The 21,952-nt window shown below is 38.6% G+C and overlaps 1 protein-coding gene across 1 annotated transcript in view; it reads left to right on the top strand.

Annotated features, from left to right (window-relative positions):
• Nucleotides 1-6,664: 6,664 nt before the first annotated feature.
• The window catches only part of LOC132636194 (coiled-coil domain-containing protein SCD2-like), a 122,407-nt gene continuing 107,119 nt past the window's right edge, over nt 6,665-21,952 (top strand). The window contains exons 1-6 of the mRNA XM_060352919.1: nt 6,665-6,919; nt 7,095-7,342; nt 7,434-7,541; nt 7,622-7,805; nt 7,878-8,130; nt 8,492-8,567. Of these exons, the coding sequence (XP_060208902.1) occupies nt 7,133-7,342; nt 7,434-7,541; nt 7,622-7,805; nt 7,878-8,130; nt 8,492-8,567 (831 nt within the window). The 5' untranslated portion in view covers nt 6,665-6,919; nt 7,095-7,132. The remainder of the gene's footprint in view (nt 6,920-7,094; nt 7,343-7,433; nt 7,542-7,621; nt 7,806-7,877; nt 8,131-8,491; nt 8,568-21,952) is intronic.

The raw sequence follows: 21,952 nt of genomic DNA, 5'->3' as shown, positions 1-21,952 counted from the left end.
TATATTCATATTCATATCTTATAGATATCCATATCATGTACCTAGCATACCCGACCATAAAGGTTCGGTGTTTCACATACTCGGCCATGGCAAGGCTCGGTGAGTATACATACCTGGCCCTACCAAGGTTCAGGGTTATCCGTACCCAGCTGCAGTGGTACGCACGCGATATATATATATATTCTACCCGGGCATATAAGCTCGGGGTTTCATAATAATCATACATAGACACATAGACATAGGAGTTCATAAGCATCTTTGGCATCATTACTATCGTCGTTCATTACATCTATCCCTAGAGGATTACTCATCATATAAGGAATTTAGTACAATCTTAACATATCGAGAATCATGAGCTTAGTAGCTTTTAAAGATAGAATCATTTGGAGGACTTCATAGGCTCATAGAAGAATAGATATTTGGCCAAATAACCATGCCTTATGAAAGAAGGGTTAGCCTTACATACCTCTTCGTTCAACTATTCTATCACTTGCACGTTCTCCTTCAATGCTCACGTTTCTACCTTCATTAGAGTTATATTATCATTAGAAAATCGATAGCTTAGCATACATGACTAAAGCTAGAGAAAGTTGGATAGCATCTCCTCTATTTATACGACTTCCTCCATAGCATATATCAACTCCTAAACATCAATAATAACATTCACAACATCAAAACAATAGTCTTTATTTACCTACATTATCCATAGTCCTCCATTCACTTCCAATAATCCATATCCATGGTCATAGCACACCATATAATGCCCAGTTCTTCCGAACTCATTCTCGTCGACTCGTTTGATCTCCAATCCTTATGGAACCTTCTTGACACTTGTTTATCACCTCATTAACAATCTAAGGGATGTTATAACTCTTCTCTAAAGCATCATTAAATCATCATTAACGTTTTACTCGTAAATCGTTTCCGATACATATCGTATGCCTTGCCTTCTCTTGGCAAAATTTCTCCTCTCACCTCGAATGTCTTTGAAATCTTAATTAGGGTCATCAAATGTCATTCCTTACTTATTGAAATACCATATACTTCGTGCTCTTCGTTAGTCTATTCACTATGCATCAACGAAAAATTTTTCGAGGTGTAACAGAGGCTCCATCTCATACTTCCCATGCTCCACCTATTTTAGAGGACCATGAAGGGGCCTCCAGTTCCTCCACCGGGTGCTTTGAGCTAGTAGATGACCGAGGCTATTCAATCATTAACCCAGCTAGTTGCTGCTCAAGCTCAGCGGCAAAGTGTGGGTCCATGTGATAGAGCGGCTAGTGCCAGAGCCCATGATTTACGAGTCTGAATCCTTCAGAATTTTTCGAGTCAAAGCCGAATGAAGACCCGCAGGGTTTTATAGATGAAATGTTGAGGACGCTGAGAATAAATCATGCTTCTGATACTAAGTCAGTGGAGTTGGCATCCTATAGGTTGAGAGATGTCTCCGTTCTTTGGTATAATAATTGGATATCTTCAAGAAGGGAAAATGCACCTTCCCCGGTTTGGCAGGAATTTGTTGCTGCTTTTGTCATGACCCAACTAGGGCCGCGACGGGTACCCAAAGCTAGCTACCGAGCACCACTCACTCTACTACTCGTCTTACTCATTTAATGAATTTTTTACCAATTTAGTATATAAATAGTAGGAAAATCACATCTTATATGGGAACATAATTACTTATATACATTTTCCTCTCGGCCATCAAAATAATATATATACATATAATGACATCTTGTAAGACCATCGGACTCACACTGCGTATCTACGAGCCTCTACTGACATACTGTATACATAGACGGAACAAGACTTTGTCATGCCCAAATTATACATATGTACCAAAAGGAATAATCATGAGCACCTCCGAACAATGGAGCGCTCTCTATCAGCTGACAGCTACTGAGGATCTGTGCCAAGCTCACCTCCCTGTCTACCTGTGGGCATGAACACAACGTCCAAGGAAAACGGACGTCAGTACGAATATTGTACTAAGTATGAGAGGCATAAACAATGAAGAAAGACATCAATAATATAATAAGGACATCGATATGAAATACCTGGATCTGAATAACAATCATGTGGAAAGTAATGCATGTTGTCTTACTCATACTCATCATCATGTCATATATGCATAATATGCAAGCTGCCTGTCCATGTCGGAACGGTGTGATAATCAATAATATTAGCCCGCGTCCAGGCCTCCCACGTCCGGGGTACCATCTCATGTCGCCCACTAGGGTGTCTGCCCATGCCAAAAGGTCATGGTGTATCCGTATAGCTGTTCGCCTTGGAGGTGACTGCCCGGCCAACTAGGCCTGGTGTGAAATGCTCATGACATGCTTATCATAAAATACTTTTAAGTTGAAAAGCAATACTCCTAAAAAAATTTGTGATGAGGATTGTGGAATATGAGCTTTTTGTTAAAAAAAGAAATACGATTTTGAATATGTAACGACCCGTTAGGTCGATTTGAGATTTTGAATTCTTTCTCTCCAAAATACCCTTCCCCTAGCTTTAAAATGGTATTCTTGTCTTGTGAGGATGGGTGGCGCTGTCCCAGAAATAATCAGATGAGTATCAGAGAGAAATTAGCAAAATTAGAAGTTCTTAAGTTAAGGAAATTAGAAAGTTTGACCAAAGTCAATATCGAAGGTTAATGGAGTCGAAGGGAGTTTAGTCGATTCCATGAGGTCCAGAACATGATTTATGACTTAGCTGGATGGTAGGGACAAATCCCGAGGGGTTCGGGAATGATTTGGGTGCTTGGAGGAGAAACTAGTTAAGTTTGGAATTATAGTTTAGCCTTTATGTGAAACTAGACTAAACGATCTTGGACCGGTGTTTTGAGCATTTGAGCAGGTTTGTATCAAGATTTTGCACTTGTCCATAATTTTGTTTAGATTCTGATGAGTTTCGGATGGATTTGGGTTGTGGCGCGCTCGTATTTGATGTTTCAGCATCATTTTTTAGCATAAAGGGTACCATATTGAGAAAATAAACTCCAAATTGTATTTTGATTGAATCATTAGATTTTTATCGTGATTATGGAATAATAGCAAAAATAATCGTCGAATTTTGAGGTCGTATGAGGACGTTATGGTTTTATTAGCGTGGACAACTGTTGATGGTATCTGATGACTTTGCAAATGCAAACTTGTGGTAGTAAATGTGGACTTCTGGTATGAAATGTGATGGTTGCAAATGCGAATTTTTGGTCGCAAATGCGAAGACCTCTGAGTATTAAATTTCAGACTTCTCCATTTGGTATTTTCATCATAACTTGAGCTCTAGAGCTCCGATTTTTGCAGTGTTTTTCACATTTTGAAGAGAGGGTAAGATTCTAATCCTTATTTTTATGATTCCCAATGATTTTTGCATTTTATTAGCGTTTATAGCATGATTTGGTTAGGGAAAATTGAGGTTTTGAGCTCCAAGGATATAAGAATGGAAAATCTTGATTTGGAGATCGATTCATGAATGGAATTTGGTGATTTTCTGTATATAGGCTATTTAAGTTTTGGGTAAATTGCTTTTGTAATAAAATCCAATTTTGCTCTTAGTGGCTCGGGGTTACCGTTTTGCGATCATTTTTTGGTTCCAGAGTAAAGTAAAACAATATGGATATCATTGGACTTATTTAACCTCATGGAGTACTATTTTAACTATTTTGAACTCATTTGGTGAATTTGGAGGCAGGTATAGCTTCTGGAGGACTTAATCTTCTTTCAGATCGAGATTAGAAGTATTCAGAAGCACTGCAGAAAGTAAAGGCAATTTTCATGATTCGTTGCTCAGCCTTGAGGTATGTTAAGACTTTTGACTTCGTTTGAGGGGAGTTTTGATACAAGATAAAAAAAAATAAGCTTGATAATATGGGGTAAGAGCGTAACAAGGGGTCCCGTATCCGTGATATGACAAACATTCATACGAGTACCGGTATCAAGATAAGGGTAATAGTGTACAATGTAGATATGGTCCATGACCCAAGAATGCCAAAATATGCCCATTAGCGTTTATGTGTACTTTTCTATACTTGGCTGATAATTGTGTCTGGGCATTCTAAGAAACCTCGTACACTCATGATAGACATGTTGGTAACTTACTTGAATTGGTTGGCTATTAAGTCTGGATTGTTGCTAAACTTACCTAAACACGTTGGCTATTAAGTCTGAATTATTAATGAACTTACTTGAACTTGTTGGCTATTGAGTCCGGATTTGAGATGCTCATTCTCTTATGTGTTGTGTCATGCATTTGCATACAGTTGGCTCGCGTTGCACGCCTGCAACAGATTGTATTATATTGTATGGTATTTGGCCTCTAAAGGTCGGAAGCATGATATTTGACCTCTTAAGGTCTGGACACGATGTGATCTAGAGGATTTGGTATTCCAGGTGGTATATGGACTTAACGGTTCCCCATGGATCATATCTCCCATACTGTCCTGTGGAGCTCTCTTTGTATATGGAGCATACTGCATTGCATTGCATCATGATTTTCCTTATTTGATTATCTGAATTGTTGCTCCTACTTGGACACTTAGGTTTATATCTATCGGTGATTTGGTGATTGCCTAGATGCATTTCATCCATGGCATTATGGTTGGCTCGGGTTGAACGCCTACAACGAGTTGCATTATATTGCGTGGTTTTATCTCTATCTGATCTTGTTGAGATGTTTTGGACTTATTACTAAATTCTTGGAAAGAATTGGCTTAATTTCCCTATCTGATTATCTGATTAATTGACTATTTGATTTTTTGGTGTTTGATTATCCTTCACCTGGTTAATCGTTCGGTTCTGAGTTAAGGCAACTGGTAAGGTAAAAAGAGAACTTTTCTAATACTACATAACTGCTTCTTTCATTGCCGATCTATGAGATATATACTGAGTACACGTGCTTCTCGTACTCACCACTCTTTTTGATGCAGATTCGGTCCTGAGTACGAGTGGGTTGCGCGAAGCTATTATCTGAGTTCATGGCGATGATTTCAGAAGATCGTGGTGAGCTGCTTGGTTGATCTGCAGCTCTCTTCTCCCTCTATGCTTTTATTTATTCTTGTCTTTACTTTGTATCCCAGACAGTGTGTTAGTGGATTTCAGACTTGTATTTATTCGTAGTGGCTCTTGTACTTATGACACTAATCTTGGGTGGATTTTGGTTGTTTCCGCATTTTCTATTATAAAAGACCTAGTATTATCGATATTCGGCATATTGCTTTATTCTTAATCCTTAATTGGTTAATGACTTGGTAAATGGTAAGGTTGACTTACTTATCAAATGGGAATAGGTGTCATCACGGCTTTATGATTTTTGGTTTGTGACAATATAACTCAAATACAAAAAAGAGAAGGAATTGTGTATTGTAAATCCCAAAAAAAAAAAATTGTACTTTAGAACTTAGTTGTTTTAGTTGCTCGTAGCTTAAACCTTCCCTTATTAAAAAAAAAAAATGCTCGTAGCATAATTCCCAACCTTGGTATTTTGAGTTTTCAATAAGAAGTCTATTTCATTTGGAAATAGTATTTCTTTAAAATTCTGCTTATATTTTTTTACCAAAATAACTTCCTAATTTATATTAAGATTAATGTAAAAACGTATAAAAGTCGTTCAATATTTGAAGGATATTTGGTCAACCAACATTTATATTTGTGCTTTCATAATAATATAGATATAGATATAGATTAAGATGCCCTAATCTGGATACACATTTGAATATTAAGATGTGTATTAAGACTAAGACGTTTGAATCTAAATTCACATTGAATATTAAGATACTGCATCAAGATATGACTAATTACAATTATTTTTTCTTAATATCCGAATGTATACAACTTGTGTTTAGTTAAATGATAAATATTAAACATTAAGTAATCTAACATTATATCAACAAAAAAATAAAATTATAGAGTGGTTGGTGGTGCCGAAAAACTGTGGCAGTTATGGGTACCGACCGGGGATGGTGTTGAGTAATGATGATGGTTGTAGGTCCGTAGTAGCAGTGGCTAACAATAGTGCTTAGCTGTGGTGGCTGATTATGGCAATTGGTGGTGGAAGTTAATAATTGTAGTGGATGATTGTAATAACTAGTAGTGATGTTGATGACTGATATTGGTGGTCGACGATATATAATGTGGTTGATGATGATGATTTCGGTACTGATTAGTGGTTGTTGCAGTAATGGTGGTGGTGGTGCTACTTGTAAGTTGTGATAAGTGCTGGTGACGATTGATCGTGTGTGATCGACGATGACAATTATGGTTGAGGATGGCGGTTGTGGGTGGTGGATGATGATAGTTGATTATGGTGGAGGGAACTGAAGCAGTGGTGAAATTACATTACAGAAATCCTTGAATGAATAACATCTTAGTGATATTAATACTTTGTTATAGATATTAATAATTTGGATCTATTCAAACCCATTAAATGTCGCAACAAAACAAAAATAAAAACAAACACACTTAATAATTGGAATATGCATAATTTAGATTCAGACCTAAAAAATAACTACCCTTAATTAATGATTGAAATATAAGGTGCAAATAAATGAGGCTTTAATAAGGGGTTAAAGAACCTATCATTTGACTTGTTATACGCGATTTTAGCAATACTTGTAACCATAGCACTATTCGCATCTTAGATTTCAACTTATTCCCGCATGTAAGGTAGGTGGTAACTCTAATCTCATCTGCAAAATTTTAACATTCATTCTACTTGTTAAGCTAAGAAATAACAAAAGCCAAATTCATAGTTTCCTCTTTATTCTTATGAGATCTCATAAAAAGAAGTTTAAGTAAATTTTCATAATTGGGGCCATTATTGGGAAACTATATATGGAGCATGTATTGGATTAACATAAACAATTGATGGTTAAATTACATGGATTCATCTTGGCGCCTGAGGAACGATCTTAAAGCAGGTACTTCTTTGATCACCCTCCCCCTCCATCGTTCAGCGTATACTGCAACAAAATTGCATACCTATTAGAACAATTATTGTATCATTTTAACTGTAATAATATATTTCAATCACATTCTTGTATGTGTGATATTTATATTAATTACATTTAAAGGGGCCGGGTGATGAAATCGCAGAAATAAATTGAAGGGAAGAGCGGGCAGCATAAGAAAAGATGCACGGGCACGCGCGGTCAGGTTCAAATGTCGGAAGGCGGCCTCAGAATGCAAAGGCGGCGGCACAGAGGCTGGCACAGGTAATGGCATGTCAACAAGCGGATGACGATGATGAGGAAGACGAGCTGTATGAGTACAACCCTGTCGCTCCCTCAACTGCTATTAGCCTTGCTGGTGGAAGGCCCAATAGAAGTACTCGTACTCCTCTGGTAAATTAATTATCTTAAATCCTACTGAAAAAATAAAACAAGGTTATTTGAGAAAGTAGACTTCAGTCTCGGTTTCTTTGTTCTCTATTAGTCAGTTCGTACATCGATAGAACCACAGGCATCGACTACACGTCCGGCATCACAAGGAATTCGACCATCTACCTCGACCGACTCTTTCAATCAACAGCCCTTGCAAAAGGTGAGTACCAATAAAGTACATTCTCGTTTTGTCATTAATCACAATTGGAGGTATGATTTGGTTTGTTTGTTCTCTATCAGACAGTTCGTACATCCTTAGAGGCAAATGCATCAGCTACACGACCAGCATCAATTTGTACATCCGTAGAACCAGTGACTACATGTCCAGGATCAGTACAAGGAATCCGACCATCTTCATCTTCGGAGTCTTTGGACCAGCAGCCTTTGTCAGCTCGTTCAACGACGCCTATCCGAATTTCTCTCCGTTCATCATCAGGGGAACAACAACATGTACATGTTCATCAACATTCTCGGTCATCTACTTCCGCTTCTGCAGCTGTCCCGAGTAAGATGACTTTTCCATCTAAGAACACTTTGGAACAACCACCATCTGCTCGTGCACCGACTACACCTTTGGCTGCCAATCAATCAAGTGCCCACGAACAGCCTCTATCTGCTCGTTCTCTTGCACCTAACCGCTCCGGTCACTTTGCTGTCAAGCCCCTTCCTGTTGTACCTTCTAATATGCCTCTCTCACTCAGGCCAATTCCTGCAATGGAGGCTCAGCCTGAAGCTCGTAAAGATAAAAGGTATTCTTAAGTAGCAGTACTTTAATTTTGCATTTCTTTGATTGAACCCATCTCAACATGTGTAATAACTTACTATGAATAAAGAGTTAAGCTAGTAAGCATGGTGAAGTCTCAAGTGTTTCTCCATAGTAGCTTAACATATTAGACATATAATTACTACTACTCACTCTTCAGCTTTAGAACTCGACCTCTAATGTTTTCTAAAATGTAAAACAGTTGACCATCCATTCCACATTCTAGATGTTAGTCTTTGAAAATAGGACGACCATGTGTAAACGCAAGAGTCGACTGGGCATACATTAAACAGTTTTGTGCATTGCTGACTATTTTTTAATATTTTATTTATTGGGTCACCGAGCAGGTTATCAGTAGATTTTGGTACTTTCAAGTACAAAGAACCTCCCATTCAGCCATCTTCTTCTGCTCTACAAGATGAGGTTAGTCCATTTCCAAACCTTATCAATTCTAAAAAATTGAGAGTTTAGACTTGAACTTCCTGAACAGAGAAGGTTTTGTAGATTTTAGAAGAAGAAGAACTCTGTATTTTTGTATGTGTTTATATTTCATGAGAACAAGTACTTATATAATTGAATTCCACCTAATTAAGAAAACACAATCAATTAAAATAAAAGGAATTATTCTATTCCTTTAATTACACTAGGAAAAGAAAAAAAATAAAATCTCCCAAGATCATGTTAAGTAGTTAACACAATCAATACTTTCCCTCAAGAAGGAACAATGATGTCACACATAGACAACTTGCAATGAGAGTATGAAAAGTCATTGCTGAGGCCTTTTATAAGCACATCTACTAGTTATTTTTCTGAGGGTGCATGAAGCAAACTCAAGATGCCATTGGTAACTTTCACTTCGGTCTTGTTGAAAAGGATTCTGAGTTATACTAATTGCAGCTTTATTGTGGCAGTACAAAGAAAGTTTCTTTTTTTTTAGACAATCTCAATTCGTAGCTTTTATAGCCAAAGAAACTCACAATCACCCTAGGCCATAACTCTAAATTATGCTATTGCACTTTGTTTTTGTGGCGAAGTGACAAGTTTTTAAATCTCATTTTTTGCCAGCACCTAATCATATCTTGCTTCCATTTAGAATTTGCAAAAACTTCCTTCTGATTCTAGAGAATGGACACGGAAAAATAGACAAGTTAACGGATCCATCAAGGGAAACAGGGAGTTATATGAAACAAAATTAGATAAAGGATGTTTAGTACAAAAATTGACTCCTTTTTGATGAAAAATTGTTAGAGAGAAAAGAAAGAAGAATTTCAAACCTCCAAGGAGGAACTGTAAAGAAATTGCAGCTGTAAATTGCTACAGGAATGTTGAAGATAGAGAAGGAGAAGGCTAGAAAGTTCTGAATTATTTTTTCTCTCTATTGTTTCATTTCACATGCCTATATATAAAGTGTGAGTATTAAAAACTAGATAATAAGCAAAATATCTCACACTAAACTAAGTGCATATTTTGCTCACTAACAACCACACATTTTAACCCAAAAAAACTAGTCTACTAAAAAACTCAAAATATCTACTAATCTTGGAGTTTCTAGAGAAATCTTAATTTCCTAACACTCCTCCTTAAGATTTTTCATTGAAACTCCTTGCAACATTCTTTGAAACTCAAACTTCTTGGTGGGAAGAGCCTTGGTTAGAATATCAGCTTGTTGTTCTTCACTGCTGCAATGCACCAACTTAACTTCACCATTCTTCTCCACATCTCTTAAAGCATGAAATTCGATGTTGATATGCTTTGTTCTTCCATGCAGCACCGGATTTTCAGCCATTAAAATGGCTGATTTATTGTCCACATAGATCTCTTGGTTCTTTTGGCAACAGATCCAATTCAAACAAGATTTTTCTCAACGAAAAAAATTTTCTCAAGCAGATGCAGTAGCCACATACTCGGCTTCCGCTGAAGATTGAGCTACAATATCTTGTTTCTTTGTGCTCCAAGAAAAAATCCCCGAACCAAAAGAAAATGAGTAACCAGATGTGCTTTTGTAATCATCCAAACAACACCCCAATCGCTATCAGAATAGCCAATAAGAACTCCATTCTCCACACTTCTATACTAAATTCCATAGTCAATTATCAGCTCCAAATTGTTTAGTGCTTGGACTTTGCATATATCGGGACAACAAACTAGCAGCAAACATTATGCCTAGCCTGGAAGCAGTAAGATACAACAGATTTCCAATAAGACTTCTATAAATTTTTGGATCTGCCCTGTCTTCACCATCATCCTTCATCAACTTTTCATTCACAACAAGTAGAGTTGCTACAGGTTTGCACTTGTCAAGCTTGAACTTTTTTAACAGATTCAAGGCATACTTCTTTTGGGACAAGAAAATTCTTTCACAAGATTGAGCAATCTCCATTCGCAGGAAAAACTTCATCTCTCCTAGATTAGACATCTCAAAAGCTTTTAACATTTCATTTTTAACTTCTTGAATCGCAAGAGGATTTCACCTGCAATCATCAAATCATCAACATAAACTGATATCACAATCAACTTCCCATCAACTTGCTTTTTGAAGTACAAAGTAGGCTCATTTAGGCCTATGTTGAAGCCTTGACACAACAAATGAGTATCCAGCCTACTATACCAAGCTCTTGGAGCTTGTTTAAGAACAGATAGTGCTTTTTTAAGCTTATACACCTTTTCTTCTTCACCTGCAACTGTAAAACCTTAAGGTGGTTCAACATAAATGTCTTCTTCAAGAAAACCATTGAGAAATGCAGATTTGACATCTAAATGGAAGATTTTCCACTTGTATTATGTTGTAAGAGTGATTAGAAATCTAATTGTCTCGTGCCTCGCAATAGGAGCAAACACATCTCCAAAATCCACCTCAGGCTGCTGAGTGCCTTTAACTACCAGTCTAGCTTTATGCTTGAAAATGGAGCCATCTGGATTGAACTTTGTTCTATAGAACCATTTGACACCGATAACGTTCTTCTGTTTTGGCCTTTCAACCAACTCCCAAGTGTCATTTTTATTGATCATGGCAAGATCCTCCTTCATTGCATAAACCCAAACTTTATGACTTGTTGCTTCTTCATAGGAACATGGTTCAACAAGAGCAAAATTGCATTGCTCATAAACTTCAGCTAGTGACCTGGTCTTCAAAACGGGAGAATCTGTTGTCAATTCAACATTTGAATTGTGTTTTGTTCCAGCAATATGACTAGAGGAAGTATCACTCTTGTGCGGATTTGAGGTTGTAACTGAAGTACTCCCACCTTGATTTTTTACAACAATATATAGATCCTAATCATAGTGGTTGGACTCGTCCACTACAAGATCTCTACTGACGAACAACTTCTTGCTACTAAAATTATACAATCTATACCCTTTTGAAACTGTGCTAAAGCCTAACAGAATGCAAAAAAATTCCTTGCTATCTAATGTTTCTCTTTTAGCATCAGGAATATGTGCATAGCACACCGAACCAAATACCTTCAAGTGTCTTGCAGATGGCTTTATACCCATCCACGCTTCAAATGGCGTCATGCTTTGGACTGATCTAGTTGGCAATCTATTTAGCAAATAGACTGCAGTATTGATTGCCTCGGCCCAAAAATATTTAGGCATCTTCTTTTCTGCCAACATGCATCTTGCCATCTCCATCACCGTTTTGTTCTTCCTCTCAGAAACCCCATTCTGTTCTAGAGTGTAGCTAACAGTGAATTGTTGTTGAATGCCCAAATCTTTACAATACTTGCTAAACTAATATGATGTATATTCAGTTCCATTATCTGACCTGATATACTTCAACTTGCAGCCACTCTCCCTTTCCACCATAGCCTTGAATTCTTTAAAAACGGAAAACACTTGAGATTTGCTGCTAAGAAAGTAAACCCATGTCATTCTAGTTAGATCATCCACAAAGAGTATAAAGTATTTGTTTCCACTCAAAGACGCCATCCTCATGGGTTCACATAAATCTTTATGAACCAACTCTAGCTTTTCCTTAGCCCTCCAAAGACTTCCTTTAGGAAAGGATTGTCTATGCATTTTACTGAATTGACATGACTCACAAACATCTCTGCACATGTCAATTCTGGGTACATCAAGCACCATACCCTTCGATTGCATATATACCAATGAACTAAGGTTGTAATGACCAAACCTTTTGTGCCAAAGCCAAGTATCATTCAATTCAACATTAAAAGAGTGAGTATCAACATAATAGCGTGAAATTGAAAAGGAATTGTTGATCATGCTAATTTTAGCTACTTCTCATCCTTCAGGATCATAAATGACACATATTTTATCCTTGAAATTAAGAGAATAATTTTTGTGAAGCAACTGAGCAACGCTCAACAAGTTTTGAGTCAAGCTTGGCATATAAAGAACATCATTAATGATTTCATACCTTCGTCAGTAGGAAATTTTACTGACCCTCTACCTTGAGCTTGCACCAGTGCACCATTTCCAAGCCTCACTTTAGTTCTGTCAGTTCTATCCAAGGTAACAATCAAATTCTCATCAATTGCCATGTGCCTTGTGCACACACTGTCAACATACCAGTTACATCCATCAACATGTGATGTGTGAGAGGCAAAATCATTTGCCTCAACTGGTAAGTTCAAAGCCCGTGCACAAGGCATATGGGAAATCACTTTAGTTTGTTGGGAAGACTGACCACTTTGATTTTGCTTTTGCCTGCAATTCCCCTCGATGTGCCCATAATTTTTACAATATCCATCATCCCTTCACTTCTCATAGTTACCCTTTGCTCTTGGACTTGCAATTTGGAGATCGAGTCAACTATTTTAAGAGTAGTCAAGTCACAAGACTCTTCAATAGCTGAGATTTTTTATTCAAACTTGTCTGGAAGGATGACCAAGATCAACTCTACAACTTTCTGATCTGGATAATTGTCACCAAGTATTCTTATCTGGTTGACAATCTCCATTAGCTTGGAAGAGTATTCTTTCACACTATCTGAGCCCTTCATCTTTAAAAGTCAAACTCTCTCTTTAAAGTTAAAACCCTAACAGACATTACTCTATTGTTACCTTTTTTGTCACGACCCAACTAGAGGGCCATGACGGGTACCCGAAGCTAGCCCACCGAGCACCACCTTTCAAACTTATCATCAAACTAAACCTAAGCATACACCATTCTCAACAGAGGTTTATCATGAAACGATCTTCAATTACTCCTAAAAATATGCATATATGTACAAGCCCACGAGGCTACAAAATAGTATACAAGACATACGCTAAAGAGATCACAAGACATCTACTACCCACACATATGTATCTACGAGCCTCTAACTGGAGTACTAAAATCATAAGGACGAGACAAGACCCCGCCATGCCCCAAATATATACACAAAATAATATACCAATAAGCAGCAACTCCAGAGCAGTGGAGTGCTCCTGTATATCTGCTGATAAAGGTCCTAGGCGTCTGTGCCGTCTCCCTGTCTGCCTGCGGGTATGAACGCAGCGTCCATAAAAGAAAGGACGTCAGTGCAAACAATGTACTGAGTATGTAAGGCATGTATAATAACATAATCAAGAAATAAGAGAGCATAAGATGAAGAGATAACCTATAACAGATTGCCTTTTAAGACGGAATCATGCATGCTAACTTTTACTCTTAAAACAAAATCATATCACATGTATATGTACATAAGTAAACTGTCTGAGTCACATATCATCATTAGCCTGCATCCGGGCTAATCATCTCATGCCGCCCACTAGTGGTGACTGGCCGGCCAACTAGGCACGGTGTAATCATACATAAAAATAAGCATGCATGAAAGCCCAATTAAAGCTACAATCATATCTGAGTGACGTAAAGTCGGTAACTTCTGATTATATTATGGATCAAACATCATCTCTAGGTCTCACCTTGAAGGAAACAATATCATGAGGTGAGATGGCCAACAATGAATAACATCAAGGAAATTATGAAATAAGATCATTAAGCTCATAATAGCATCAATTCATAAGCTTTGGAATCTCCACAAATAAAATCATCGTCACCATCATTATTGTAGAACACATCTTATCTCTTTCTCATAAGAATCTTTAGCTTTCATCTTTTGGGATGTAAGAAGGTCAGGGAAACATAGAGAGGAATCATAATATAGAAGTCATGCCTTTGAAAGAAAGGGACTAGCCTTAACATACCTTTACGTCTCTTTAACTTTATCGACGAAATGCTTTCCTTCCAAGCTCACAATTCTACATACAAGAGAATTCGTACTAAAGTTAGATCATTAGAAACATGCTTAAGTCTAAACAAAAGCGACTAAGAGCTAACGAAAATTGGGCAGCATTTCCTTTGTTTCAACCACTTTCTCCATATCGTAAACAACTCCAAAACATCAATAGCAGCACTCACAATACCATAATTAATAGACTTTTTCAAGTTAAACATTGTTCGATCCTCAAAACTCCTTTTCAAAGTCATCCATAACCCTAACTATGACACAACACCATATTCGAGTACATATAATACTTCTTCAACATCATTAGTATCATCCACAACAAAATTATACTCATGGAATACCAAGAATTATGACTCAAGTCAAGGTACTATTCAATAACACCATTAAATCCATGTTTGAGCTTTATACTCTTCTTCCTTTCTTCACTCAAGTGATTCAACAACCAAATACTCTTAATATCATGAAATAGATGTAAAACTCGCCTTTGATTATGTAAGGATGTACCTTGGACGGATATACTTCACTTGAGAGAAACCCTAACTTCAATACCAAAGGGAATTCTTGACTCTTACAACCCTAGTGAGCCTTCCTTTACTTAATTCTCTTGATTCTTGGCGTTTAATCTTTGATTTACCTTGGATTCGTGTTAATATGGTGTGGGGAATGTTCTAGATCTTTCAAGAGTTGTGGAGAGTGTGGGAAGTGAATTAAATGATCATGGGTCATATATATATATAAAAAGAGAAAAATCTAGAAAACGTGACCCGATTGAGTTATATGGACACTTATACGGTCCGTATAATTTTATACGGTTCGTATAAGTGACCGTATAATATCACCAGGGACTGACCTTCTCTGGAAGGGTTATACAGACCCTTATATGGACCGTATAAAGTTATACGGACCGTATAAGTTGTCGTATAACTCAACTTTTCCGAAATTGCTCTCGTTTGGTTCGTTTGATCTCAAATCCTTATGGAACCTTCTTGGCACTTGTGTAACACTTCATTAACCATCCATCTAAGGAGCCCTATAGCATCCCCTTAAGACATTACTAGACATTCGTTACCTTGATGATCTCTAAACCTTCACAAACACAACTTATACTTTACTTCCTTCGACGAACTTAATTTCTCTGATTCATAATACTTCAAAAATCTTGCACTATACGCTTTTAAACTACCTAATACCCTCCTTAAGGTCATCTGGAATTCATGTTCACCTTAAGCTTGCGTTAGTCTATTCACAGCACAACGACATGAAATGTCTGAGGTGTAACATTCAAACTCCTCCTTTAACTTATCCAGGCCTCTTTAGCTATTTCACAAGCCATGATTCTTGTAAACATCACTTCTGTAAGACTTGAATGTATGCAAGAGATAACTCTTGGAAATATAGTCACCAACCCATCATACTTTTTAATTTCATTCAGAGTTGCTTACTCTCAAAGGCTGGACAACAGGTTTTTTTCTCTCCACAACGTCCCATAAGTTGAGAGCCTTTAGATAAGCCTTCATCTTGATGGTCCAAATGTGATAAGTATCGCCAGTAAAAATCGGAGGACCCATCGTTGGTTGATTTTCAGGTGCCATGATTTTACCTAGCAAATAAATCCAAGAAAATCCAGAAATAAGATAAGCCAAGTAAGGAGGTGCACTAGTCGCGGATTAGCCCGAATATCTGGAATACGATTGCCTCTGACCCCCTCTATACTCACTACTAGCACCAGCAGATCTGGCCCTCTTACTATTCCCTCTATCCATATCACGCTCACCCCTGTACGGCTGCTGCTGCTCTTCCAAATTTTGGACATGGGCTTTAATATGGGAGATGTCCATCCCTTCCTAGAGTGAAGCTGTCAAGTAATCTTTGATCAAATGTGGCCCTAATCCACTCACAGATCGATGCACCCGGTCTCCCATATCGGCTACCATGGTCGGAGCGTACCTAGCCAATGAATTAAAATGGAGACTATACTCTCGAGAACTCATATTTTCTTGCTTTAAATTCAAAAACCTATCAACTCGGGCCCGACGGACCTTAGGTGGCAAATAATGGCGAATGAAAGCATTTACGAATTCCTGCCATACCGGGGGAGGTGCATTTTCCTTTCTCGAAGATATCCAATTATTATATCATAGAACGGCTACATCCGACAACCTGTAGGAAGCCAACTCCACTGACTCCGTATCGGAAGCATGTATTATTTTCAGCGTCCTCAGTATCTCATCTATAAAGCCATGTGGGTCTTCATCTGGCTTTGACCCGAAAAATTCTGGAGGATTAAAACTCATAAAATAATGAGCTCTGGCACTAGTCGCTCTGTCACCTGGACCCGCACTCTGCCGCTGAGCTTGAGCAGTAACCATCTGGGTTAATAATTGAATAGCCTCGGTCATCTGCTGGCCTGAAGCACTCGATGGAGGAACTGGAGGAATTGGAGCTGGAGCTGAGGCCCCTTCACGCTCTTCTAAAATAGACTGAGTGTAAGAAGTATGAGATGGAGTCTCATTATGGGACTCACCCTCTTCTATATTTACCAGTGGCTCCTATTCAATACGCCTTCCTGTCGCAGTCTTTCCTTTCTGGGCGACTGTTGCTTTCCTCTTCACAGGCATCGCTGAAATCACAACGCACAATTAGGAATAAGAGAAATCTTATATTATAGCTCTATTGCACGATCTATGAAGAAGAAGGACGGTCATTATTCTTAAATTCCCCGCAGCCTCTTGTTTATAAGTGTGGCGCGCTTCTCATCCATAAATAAGACTCTACTAGACACGTCTCGTAGACACACCCTAGGATGGAACAGCTCTAATACCACTTTTGTCACGACCCAACTAGAGAGCCATGACGGGTACTCGGAGCTAGCCCACCGAGCACCACCTTTCAGACTTATCATCAAACTCAACCTGAACATACACCATTCTCAACACAAGCTTATAGTGAAACGATCTTCAATTACTCCTCAAAATGTACATATATATACAAGCACACGAGGCTACAAAATAGTATACAAGACATACGCTAAAGAGATCACAGGACATCTACTACCCACACATATGTATCTATGAGCCTCTAACTGGAGTACTAAAATCATAAGGATGAGACAGGACCCCACCATGTCCCAAATATCTACACACAAAATATATACCAATAAGAGGCAACTCTAGAGTAGTGGAGTGCTCTTGTATATCTGCTGACAAAGGTCCTAGGCGTCTGTGCCGTCTCCCTGTCTACCTGCGGGCATGAACGTAGCTGTCACGACCCAGCTAGGGGCCGTGACGGGTACCCGGGGCTAGCCACCGAGCATCACTCGTGCTACTACTCATCTAGCTCATTTAATGGTCTTTTATCAGCTTATTACTCAAATTGTAGGAAAATCATATTTTATATGGAAACATAAATACTTTTTAAATACATTTGCCTCTCAGCCATCAAAATAATAAATACATATAATAGAATCTCGCGAGACCATCTAACCCACACTTCGCATCTACGAGCCTCTACTGGAGTGCAAAGCATAAGGACGGGACAAGACCCCGTCATGCCCAAAATACATATACATGAATATACACAAAAGAATCGTCATAAGCACCTCCGAAAAAAGGAGTGCTTTCAATCAGCTGACGGCTACTGCTGGTCTGGGTTGAGCTCTCCTCCCTGTCTACCTGTGGGCATGATCACAGCGTCCAAAGAAAACGGACGTCAGTACGAATATTGTACTGAGTATGAGAGGCATAAACAATGAAATAGCACAATGACATAAAGTAAATATCAATATGGAACATCCATATCTAACTGCCATGTATAAAAGAATTAAGCCATGCTGTCTTACTCATACTCGTCATGATATCATGTATGTATAATGTATAAGTTTCCCGCTCATATAGGTGCGGTGTAGTAATGTATAAGTTGCCCGTCTATATCGGATCGGTGTGATAATCATAACATTAGCCTGCGTCCAGGCCTCCCGCGTCCGGGGTATCATCTCATGCCACCCACTAGTGGTGTCTGCCCATGCCATTTGGCCATGGTGTATCGTATAGCTGCCCGCCTTAGCGGTGACTGCCCGACCAACTAGGCGCGGTGTTATATCATCATCATACATGCTCATCCTAATATTCTTATCGTAACATACTTATCATCATACATGCATAAGGCTTGTGAACAACTTTACTTTGTCGGGGTGACGTAAGGTCGTGATCCCCCAATTTCATTATGGAGCAATTATTGACATTCTGCCTCACCTTGGAGGAAATAACATATAAGGTGAGTGTGACCAATAAATAACACCATGCCCTTTTAGGATCATCATATCATATCTCTTATCTTATATTACCATTCATAGATATAGGCTTTTAGCTTTCCGGAATATAGGAACTCATGAAGAGGAAGAAAAATTATGCTATGAGATTCATGCCATTAGAAAGAAGGGACTAGCCTCACATACCATTGACGTTTAACTAAGCTATCGTTCGCTTGTTCTCCTTCGATATCACGTTTCTACCTTCAAAAGAGAATTCGCATTTACGTTAGTCAATCGACTATAAGAACGCGCTACTATTTCTAGGAAAAATTGGGCGGCACTTCCTTTGGTTATACTACTTTTCTCATATTCTATATCAACTCCCACACGTTCACAACAACATTCACAATATCGCAATCAACAATCATCATTTACATACATTGACCACAACCCACCATTTTTCTTCAATTTCTCAACATTTATGGTAAGAGCTTACTATCGTGTCTCCTCATATCTAATACTTATTTCATGGCCTAAATGTCATTTATAACGTATTCATAATCACAATACTCCATCATTCATAATCCAACCCAACTACTATACAACCATGACACTATTCACTCACAAATGACCCATTTCCTATATCTTTTACAACTCAAGTATCTTAACCTTCCAATACCTTAAACAACATGTTTTAGTCATGAAACTTACCTTAGATAATGGTTGAACAAGACTTGAATGGAATTACTCCTTTAGTACCAAAACCCTACTTTACTTCCTTTGGGTTTTCTTGAGAAAGATGGACTTTAGTGTGATTCTTACACTTGATTTCGCGGGTTTCATGTAGTGGATCACTAATTTTGCTTTGGTTTGCTTGTGATGAAGAGTAGAGAGTATTCTAGAGGCTTCTTGAGAGAAATGTCGTGGAATTGAAATGAATTGGATGAGGTTAAGTCTCCTTTTAATGACTTAAAATCTAATCCAGAATGAACAGTGACTGAAGTGCACAGTGGTCGTAAACCCAGTTTACGGTCCGTATACCAGTTTACGGGCCCTATACCGTGGTCGTGTTTAAGCATGTCAAGACCAGAAGGGTAAGCTGAGGATCATGGCGATTTACGATCACAGTTTACGGTCTGTATTTTGATTTACGGGTCGTATTCCAAGTCGTATTTAACCATTTGAACATTTGGCAGAAATTTGAAGTTTTGTGAGTTGGAATACGACATGGTTGTTTACGGGCCGTATACTACTTTACGGTCCGTATTTCACTTTACGACCAACTGGGCCAAAGTGCAAATCTACAACTTTCACGTCTTCAGAACCTATAATTAGCCATTATGGAGCATAACCTATCTCTTGTTCCCATTGCCTTTGAAATCTTACTTAAGGTCGTCAAACGTCGTTCCCTTCTCATTAAAACATCGTATACACGTATTCTTCGTTAGTCTATTCGTTGTACGTTCATGGGGAAATTTCCGAGGTGTAACACTCTTCCCCTCTTTTGGAACATTCATCCTCGAATGTTTAACACTCGGGATTCTACGAAAATATAGCCAGAGTTTCCCCTGTAATTTGGCATTACCAACCTGTCACAACAACCCATAATATCGTCGCCTCATAGGGCTCTATCACAACATCGACATATCTATGGCCACACACAACCAAAAGCATGAAAAATAATCATACGTACCTCATATCGTTGGCGTTTCTTCTTGAATCTCCTCTGGGGGTCGAAATAAATGCGGATACTTAGACTTCATACTCTCTTCTGCTTCCCAAGTCATTTCTTCCCGGTTATTGTTTCTCTATAAGACTTTGACTGAAGCTACCTCTTTATTTCGGAGTCTTCGCACTTGCCTATCTAAAATAGCAATAGGCACCTCTTCATAGGTTAACCTTTCTGTCACTTGCACATCATCTATCGGGACAATATTTGTGGGATCTCCAATACACTTGCGGAGCATCGAAACGTGGAAGACTGGATGAACTGATTCAAGCTCCGAAGGCAAATCCAGTTCATAGGCTACATGACCCACCTTGCGGATAATTTTATAGGGTCCAATGTATCTAGGACTTAGCTTCCTTTCTTACCAAATCTCATCACCCCTTTCATTGGCGATACTTTCAGAAATACCCAATCACTAGCTTGATATTCCAAGTCTCGTCGGCGATTGTCTGCATAAGACTTTTGGCGACTTTGGGCTGTCAGCAATCGATCTCGGATCACCTTAACTTTTTCCACCGCTTGTTGAATTAATTTAGGGCCTACTAGTTGTGCTTCTCCTATTTCAAACCATCCGATTGGGGACCTACATTTCCTTCCATATAAAGCTTCATATAGATCCATTTGAATGCTGGAATAATAACTATTGTTGTATACAAATTCGATTAGCGGTAAATGATCGTCCCAACTTTCACCGAAATCCAGCACACATGCTCGTAGCATATCTTCCAAGGTTTGAATAGTATGCTCGGCTTGTCCATCGGTCTGCGGATGAAATGCCGTGCTAAGCTTCACTTGAGTGCCTAGACCTTCTTGGAAGGACTTCCAGAACTTAGCTGTAAACTGTGCTCCTCTGTCTGTGATAATAGATAATGGAATACCATGAAGGCGCACAATTTCTTTGAGATACAACCTTGTATAATCTTCGGCTGAGTATGTAGTCTTAACTGGGAGAAAATGGGCTGCTTTCGTCAATCTATCCACGATCACCCATATAGAATCATACCTGCCGCGGGAACGAGGTAATCCCACGATGAAATCCATGTTGATCACTTCCCATTTCCAAGTAGGGATTTCTATTGCTTGCAATAAGCCTCTTGGCTTCTGATGTTCAACTTTTACTTATTGGAAATTTGGGCACTGTGCTACAAAATCCGCTATGTCTCTCTTCATGCCATCCCACCAATACATCATCCTGAGATCACGATACATTTTAGTTGCACCCGGGTGAATAGAATACCGGGAACAATGTGCTTCTTCTAGAATTCGTCGGTGCAATTCTGCTACATTCGGCACACATATCCTGCCTCGGTATCTAAGAATTCCATCCATAGGAACTTCAAATGAAGACTTTTCTTTTCCATGAGATGTGTCTTTGTAACGACGCAATTTAGGATCTTCATATTGCCGTTCTTTCACTTCCATGTCCAAGGATGAAATTGTGGGATCATTGATACTAATCCCCACATTACCCGAATCGATTACGCGCACTCCAAGATTTTCTAGTTGGCGGAGCTCATGAACCATCTCCTTCTTTTCCGGAGGACTTCACATAAACTGCCCACTGATCGGCGGCTAAGCGCATCGGCTACTACATTCGCTTTTCCGGGGTGGTATAAAATGTTCACATCATAATCCTT

The sequence above is a fragment of the Lycium barbarum genome, chromosome 1 (genome assembly GCF_019175385.1).
Source record: "Lycium barbarum isolate Lr01 chromosome 1, ASM1917538v2, whole genome shotgun sequence".
Classification (NCBI taxonomy): Eukaryota; Viridiplantae; Streptophyta; class Magnoliopsida; order Solanales; family Solanaceae; genus Lycium; species Lycium barbarum.
This window is presented reverse-complemented; position numbering and strand designations above follow the sequence as displayed.